We start from the raw sequence: 8,437 nt of genomic DNA on the forward strand, positions 1-8,437 counted from the left end.
ACTAATAGTCGTACGTTCTTCGTTCTACGGTAGTAGTAGTAGTAGTAGTACGTACTACACACACACACACACACACACACACACACACACAACAACACACTGTGTGTGTGTGTGTGTGTGTGTGTGTGTGTGTGTGTGTGTGTGTGTGTGTGCGCGTGTGCGTGTGCGTGTGCGCGCGCGCGTGTGTGTGTGTGTGTGTGTTGTGTGTTTAACCACGGTTTACCGAGTATTGCAAAATGTAAAATCTAACGTACAGAGTCTATAACTGACATTCACGCAGTAAATATATATGTCAAAAAATCACGTATATGCATCGCGTGATCCTATATTCGTCATGTGCGCTGAAACCATATGAAACGCAAGAAGCTACATCTTCGCTACGCAGACATATAATGAAACGCAAGAAGCACGAAGCAAGGTCACACCAGTTCCCCATGTCACAGCCGCATGGAATTCATGGCCGCGGGTTTTAATATGCCATAATGTACATTCACCGTTACTCAGAAAATCTTAGTACTTGGGATTGTTTGCTTGCATTGGATTGTGTAAATTCTTGTATTATGCAAGCACCGGGTGGGAAAACGTATGCAATGCGTATAATATGTAGAACGTTACACTGACGTTGGTTGGATCAGATTGCAGATCTAAACTGGCGGTCGGCGACGCCCCTAGCTGCCTATATACGATATGCACAGCTGATTATTCTTGCCAAAGATCGGTATCAAACTATAACTCGTGCGCGTGATTCTTAATCACCCTCAATTTATCTCGTGTAAATTTACATTTATTATGCAACCGACCCAGACTTGATTCTGTGCCATTATTGACTGTTTCAATGAGGGACCTCTGAACCCGAATTTCCTGTGTTTTATCGAAGAAGATTAATATGTTGTTCGTTAATTCTCAACCTTTACCGAGTTACTTTTAAACATCATCGCGCCTATACCCGCGTCGCCTTACAACTACCACGGCCAGCCATGTGGCGCATCACTATCTCAGTAAGATCGCGACGGAATCCTATTTGCTCATAGATAACGCCTTTTAAAGTTCAAACATTTAAATGCGCAATACCTGTCGACGAGCACGCATAACCTAAACCCGACGGTGATTGTAAATAGCACGGTGTCGACATTCAGCCGTGCTGCATGCAAGCGTGTAAAGTATAAGCGTGTCCCGTAGATAGGATCAGTGCCTGATATGAGCGTTTCGCGCATGTCGCTGAACAGCCGTCAAGGTCTCTTGCTGCACCAATAAACGCTCTCCATTTGTCCAAACTAATAAACATGACGTCTATATAACAGTTAGCGTTTTCACGCGACTATATATATATATATATATATATATATATATATATATATATATATATATATATATATATATATATATATATATACACATATTCGCAGTCATGCACCTGAAGATTCTATAAAGATGAAAGCGCTTGTGTAAAACTAAATGTTGGATATCGTGCAACCAAAGGACTTTTCTACTATATATATATATATATATTCACGTTTTTTCAATTCTCAGACGCTCGTACGTCTCTCTGGTGAATGTTCACACAGTCGACAAAAATATCTGACAGCGTAGAGCATCAACCCGCCTATAAGACACAAGCACATTTGCTTTACTTTAACGTCCTCTGAATTTCCTATTTACGTGCAAGATCCAGAATCTCGGTGGTTGTAACATCGGTTTCGCTTCCGTTTGCGATAGGCGCGTTGATACTGCACGATGTCATGCAGATACGCTTGCTGATTGCGTGAACATTCACAGAGTAGAACGAGCGTCTGAGAATAGGAAATTAGGTAGCATCTCGTTGCTATGTGACACATGTGTGTCACACCTCACGCATTGAAGCACGGCTTTTCTGCATTTAACTTGAACCACTTCGTTCTGAGCCCCGAAGGGAAAAACACGTTCTGCACTTTTTTTCAGATTGGTGTTTGACAATAAGTTCCATATTCGCGTAAATTTTAAACGGCGAGCAATCAGTAACCCCGTCGTTTCGCGAAACGTAGCTACTACTACGATGTAGCTACTACTTGACTGATCAGAATGCATCGTCGTTCGCGGCGCGCATATAAAGCGCTTCCTAGAAACCCATCATCTTCCCATGACCAGCGATCGACTCGCATCGCAGACGCGTGCAGTTTTATTGTACTCTATAAATATATAGAGTGTCATTGCTCTCTGTAAGTGTAATCTTCCCGTACTCTGTAAATGTAGTCTTACTGTACGCTGAAAGTCTAGTATTCTTATCCTCTGTATATTTGAGAAGAATATAATTATATATATATATATATATATTGTCTACTAATATAGCATTGTTGTACTATGTAAGTGTAGACTTATTAGACAGTGTACTGCTATATTCATACGCGTGCTGTATCTCTCTCAATCCCACACCGGGGTGGCATACAGCGCCCACTACAACGTGTTGTCTGCACGCTCGCATCTCTACGAACCCCGCGTACGCCGTCGCCACCAAACTCTCACTCAACAGACAAATTCGACACCGACGTGACGATCGTTTCGTCTGCTTTTTCCCGCTACGACGCAAAGCACCTTTCCTTGTTAGCGCCAGCCCGACCGAATCTATTGCGAGACGACGTTGAATTTAATACGTATAGAAGCTCACGTAGGCCGTTGGTGCTGGCAACAAGACTGGTGCTGGCAAGGGCGCTGTAGCGAAAAAAATCACACGCCGTCGGGTGGTGGGGGGTGGGCGACTAGAATCGTTATTATATGAGCCCGGCGCCTTGATTCGGCAATGCTATATTGGAGTCGTGTATAAATCATTTATTCGCGCTGTACGTGCGTACGCGCTTGATATATGTATTATATTATCGCGTCTGGATCGTATATATGACACCCGAGGCGATCTCCGATAGCACTGACAAACGACTTGCGCGGCGCGGAGAGGGAGGGAGCGATATATATATATATATTATATATATAAATATATATATAATATATATATATTCAAAGAGAGAGGGGAGAGAGAGAGATGGGAAGAGAGCGTGAGAGGAGAAAGAGAGACACACACAGAGAGAGAGAGAGAGAGAGAGAGAGAGAGAGCAGAGCAGAGACAGAGACAGGACAGAGACAGAGACAGAGACGAGAGACGGAGACAGAGACAGAGACAGATGCCGCTTATACTGGGTTTATCCCGCTTCAGGTCCGGACGCTGAAGCGGATAACCCCCAGTTAAAAGGTCGAACCATACTTAGCCCGAGCTAAAGTTATCCCGCTCTAGGGGGTGGTTCAGGTCCGCTTCAGACCGAGCTAACGTCAGTATAAAGGATTTCGACTTTAGCTCGCTCTAAATTCAGTTACAAAATACCCCTTATACTGGTGGTTATCCCGCTTCAGGTCCGGACCTGAAGCGGGATAAACCACAGTATAAAAGGTCGAAAAACATTTAGCCCGAGCTAAAGTTATTCCACCTAGAGGTGGTTCAGGTCGCCTTCAGCCCGAGCTAACGTCAGTATAAAAGGTATCTCGACTTTAGCTCGCTCTAAGTCGCTCTTAGCTCACAGTATAAAACGAACTTATCCCGAGCAAAGCTATCCCGTTCAGAAGCGGGCTAAGTCGTGCGCAGTAATAAACGACTTATCCGAGATAAAGGTTATCCGCTTCAGCAGTATAAAACGAATTTCCCGAGCTAAAGTTATCCCGCTCAGAAGCGGGCTAAAGTCGTGCGCAGTATAAAAGCGGCAAGAGAGAGAGAGAGAGAGAGAGAGAGAGAGAGAGAGAGAGAGCGAGAGAGCGAAAGAGAGAGAGAGAGAGAGATAGAGAAACGGATGAAAAGTGAGAAAGAAAGCGACTTCCCTCAATGTAAATCATATAGCCTCTGCTGCTGCGTTTCCATTCCATAATACACGCGTCCGGACGGCGATGCCAGGCTCTACCGCTGGGCGTGCGAGAGCAGCGAGCGCGCATGCGTGTGTGTCACGATCATTTATCGTCGTATTTTAATGCGGGGTCACGTCGCAGCGATAGCGTCGGTGTCAACGTCCCTGCGGACACATCACGTGTCCTATATCTGAGTTCCCGCGCGTATATCTGCGACGGCGTACATACTACAGCTAGAGAGATGACCGTGTTAGTTCGCACTAAGCTAATACCTTGACAAGATACTTAAGATTAGCGCAGGCCTTTCAACAAGCCATAGATTTTTACTACTCATATATAACATTTATACATTTTCACATATACTTCATGTGTGCCCGTGTGTTACTCTACTTCTCGCTCTTGCTCGCTCTCTCTCGCTCTCATATATAATGAATGTGTATGAGTAATACAGTATGCGTGCGTGTTGTGTTATTATTAACCCCTGATATCATGGAATCTTTCGCACACCTACGCACATGGTCGTACATAGCTTAGCTGTTCATCAAATGCACAATTAGTTACCTGTATGTATTCTTTGGTGCGCTTTCAAATGAGAGCTCTTCGTGTAGGCCTTCCTACATCCAGGGAAGTCACAGAAGTGTATGCGTCGCTTCTCCAGCTCGGGATTGTTGCGTCGGTTGTAGCGAATCGTCGTGCACTCCCGCAGTCGGCTCTCCAGCAGCGCGTCGGTCGTCGACGAGCTGACGATGCAGCAGTCCGACGCCGACGACATCGAGTAGCCGCCAGAGTTCGCCGCCATCGTGTAGGGAGGCGGCGGCGTGTGACGCGGCACCATGGAGATGGCGAGGTCGGGACTGTTCGGCTGCGACTCGGGCGGCGTCAGCGGGTACGCCGGCGGAGGATTGCACAGCCAGCCGCCTAAATCGACAAGTTCCGATTTGACTTTCGTCTGAAAGAGACTCTCGGCGCCCGGCAGCGTCTGCTGATGCTGCTGCTGCTGCTGCTGCTGCTGGTACGCGTGGAAAGGGTTAATGCCCATCGGCTCCAACTGTATCTGCGAGAGTTTCACGTCGTTCAGAAGAGCGTCGCGCAGCGGTGGAAGGCGGAACTCGCCCGGAAAGTCGTAGCTCTGCGCGACGGCCTGATTCAGCGGGTAGCCGCAAGGTGGCAGCGCCATCGTCGTCGAGTCGACGCTGCACGGCGACACGTTCTCGTTCGGTTCCATCTTCACCATCACCGGCTTTCCGAACTCGCCGAATAGCTTAATGTCATCGATCGCCTCCGACGACTGCCGGATGGCCTCCCACACGTTCTGAATGTTCATCTCGTCGGCTTTCGCGCAGACGTCGGCGTCGTCCTTTGCGCCGATCGGCGGCGACGGCTTGCGCACTTCCGTCGGCGGGTGTCGCAGAGATTTCGTCAGCACCGTCCGCGTCAGGCTCTCCGACGGTTCGAAGTGCGACAGCTTGCGGCAGGTGGCGCCACCCTCTGCGGTCGACTGCTTTGCGTAGACGTTACGGGAACTCGTCTCCTCGAACTCCTCCTCCTCGTCGTCGTCGTCCTCGTCGTCCTCGTCGTCGTTGAAGAACTCGTCGACGAGTGAGGCGCTTTCTCTGCGACTAGCCTTGAGAGCGAACGAGTCTATACTGGCCAGCAAGAACTGATCGATCAGTGGTCTGTCTGCCTGCAAGAGTGAGAAAATACGCGTGCTTGTAGCAACGAGCGCGTTCGCTATAAAGAACGTATCCGTCTCCCCTCACACACGCACACAAGTGTTCCGCGGGTAATAAAACAATTGCAGTTAGTGGGGTACACCCGTCGCACAACCCCCTCCTCACACACACACACACGTGTTCCCCGGTTGGTAAAACAATTGCAGTCCGTCGGGTATCAGTATCACAACTCCCCCTCCCACTCCTTACACGCAAATGTCCCCTAGTTAGTTGGTAGAACAATTACATTTAGTGTGTGTGGGGGGGTGGGGGGACCACCGGCTCACAATGGCAATCAGTCGGCGGGTCGCGTACAGCCATCGTGCGGTGATTGTCAGCTAACGACGGCCTGCAGGTGACTGGCACATGTCCCGCCGCGGCTGCCCCGCCGACCGACGCGAGCCGACGACTAACCGCCGTACAAGCGCCGCGGTCGCACGCCAATCGGTCAGCGTCGGAGCGGCACTGACCACCGGCGATGACCGTACGGCGAAGAGCCTGTTTGGGGTCCGGGTCGAGAGTTCGGAGCAATTACGAACCGAAAAGCGCCCGTAGTAATCCGAGAGACGTGAAAACGCACGCGTGTGTGCGTTGACAACTAGCCAAGCGCGCGGCCGCTAAGTTAATTAAACGACAGCCGTAACACGCACAAGCGGAGACCGGGTCTCCCCGTAATTGTCGCTCATACCTGCCTACACCTGTTCGGGGGGTATCACGCGCTGCTGCCAATTAAGGTCGACTTCTTGGGGCCTCGCCGGCAGCCGAATTAAGACATTTTTCGCTGGTAATAGAGCCGCTACAAGACAGGTAGCATGGCGCTTGTGGGGTAATGGCATGACGTGCTGCTCTAGGGCGGGCGCTCGTTCAGTTGCTAAAATACGACGCGGTTGACAGCAGTCGAGAGTAAATTAGCTGGCTTTGCACGTATGGGCTGGCCTTGGCACAGCCGTGTGGGATTCTATAACTTGAAGCGCGGCGCCTTAAACGATGTGCCTCACGGCTGCTGCTCCCGCCGCGGTGCGTGCGCGTGCACGGTAGCCCACCCACTCCCGCCTCCCCCCGCCGCAACGTCGGTCCCGTGCCGGACGAATCCTGAAATTAATTGTAGGAGCCACTAAACTTACCGAGCGAGCGCGCGTAAGATCGTACGCGGCAGCGGCAGCGCTGTCCTGATAAAATTCTGCGTGCGTTTTCCACAAGAATGCTTCCCTCAAGGTTGCGTTTTGTTCGCGCTCTACGACAGGAATGAAATCAACTAGCCGCAGGCTCGCGGATAGAGCCCCCTTGCTCTATCCTGACCTATCTCGATCGTCGCTTCTCGTCACGAGACGGCGTCGGCGCGTCGGCACGACTAGGGTACACACATCCGCGTATACATGGATATTAAACACCGTCGTGTTTGTTTGTCAGCAAATTTTTCGTACGTTTGCACAACGGCTTTCGGCATTTGTTCGAACGTTTAGAGTTTTATTTGCCGATCCGTGTTCGGCTTTGCACACGCAAGACGTGTGTGTTTATCACAGGGAAACGTATAGGCAGACGCTGGCAGCCGGCCACTCGGAGCGTGATGTATTGCGAGCGGTGAGAGAGCTCACACACACACACACACACACACACACACACACACACACACACACACCACACACACACACCACACACAACGCACGCACGCATGCACACACCACACAAAACACACGCGCGCATGTACGCACACGACACACGCGCGCATGTACGCACACACAGCCGCGCGCACACGCACGAACACACGCACGCACAAACACACACGCACGCACAAACACACACACAAGCACACGCACGCATGTACGCACACACAGCCGCGCGCACACGCACGACACACACAGAACAAACACACACGCACGCACAAACACATACGCACGCACGCACACACACAAACACCCGCACGCACGCATGTACGCACACACAGCCGCGCGCACACCGCACGAACACACACGCACAAACAACACCATACACGCACGTATACCGACACGAAACGCGCACACCCTTACACGCACGCGCGCACACACACCACACCCACACGCACGGCACGCACGCACACACACACACACACACCAGCACACACACAACACACACACACACCACCCGTAACGACGACGAATTTGTGAATCGCCGCGCGATGTTGTAAACTCGATACGGCTCTCGGCGGCATCGTAGTCACGGCACGATGTGTGTGTGTGTGTGTGTGTGTCTGTGTGTCTGCGTGTGTGTGTGGTGTGTGTGTTGTGTGTGTGTGTGTGTGTGTGGTAGTGTGTGTGTGTGTGTGTGTGTGTGTGTGTGTGTGTGTGTGTATGTCTGTGTTTGTGTATGCGTGTGTGTGCGTGTCTGCGTGTGTGTTGTGTGTGTGTGTGTGTGTGTCTGCGTGCGCGCGCGCGTGTGTGTGTGTGTGTGTGTGTGTGTGTGTAGTTGTATCCGCACATCCGCGAATAGTTCACGTATCGAGCGACGAACTGGTGGCTCACCGCAGAGTACGCGAGTTCGCCAACTCCCCCCTTCCCCTCTCCCACCGTTATCTTGGAGCTGCAATGAATTTACTGCGGCACCATAAATCCACGCTATCGGTGCTGCCACTGCGAGCGCTGTCTTATACACACATTATTCATCCCCCCCCTCCCTCTCCCGCTCTCGCACGCCCTCGCACGCCCTCCCGCTCCCGCACCCCCTATCGCTCCAACACCCTCCAGCTCCCGCACCAACTCTCTCGCTCTTGCTCCCCTCCCGCGAGCAGAACACACGTGAAGCTAATTCAGCGCCGACTTCCGCCGCGCGTGCCGTCGCTGCGCGTGGAACTGGAAAGCGACTGTGCGGCGTTCGAGAGGCTGATTAGTAGC

The 8,437-nt window shown here is 51.1% G+C and overlaps 1 protein-coding gene across 1 annotated transcript in view; it reads right to left on the reverse strand.

The window, feature by feature from the left end:
• The window catches only part of LOC106815664 (histone-lysine N-methyltransferase PRDM9-like), a 21,091-nt gene that overhangs the window by 2,177 nt on the left and 10,477 nt on the right, over positions 1 to 8,437 (reverse strand). The window contains exon 2 of the mRNA XM_014820164.1: positions 4,420 to 5,542. Within this exon, the coding sequence (XP_014675650.1) occupies positions 4,420 to 5,542 (1,123 nt within the window). The remainder of the gene's footprint in view (positions 1 to 4,419; positions 5,543 to 8,437) is intronic.

Source organism: Priapulus caudatus, unplaced genomic scaffold, assembly GCF_000485595.1.
Source record: "Priapulus caudatus unplaced genomic scaffold, Priapulus_caudatus-5.0.1 Scaffold29, whole genome shotgun sequence".
Classification (NCBI taxonomy): domain Eukaryota; kingdom Metazoa; phylum Priapulida; class Priapulimorpha; order Priapulimorphida; family Priapulidae; genus Priapulus; species Priapulus caudatus.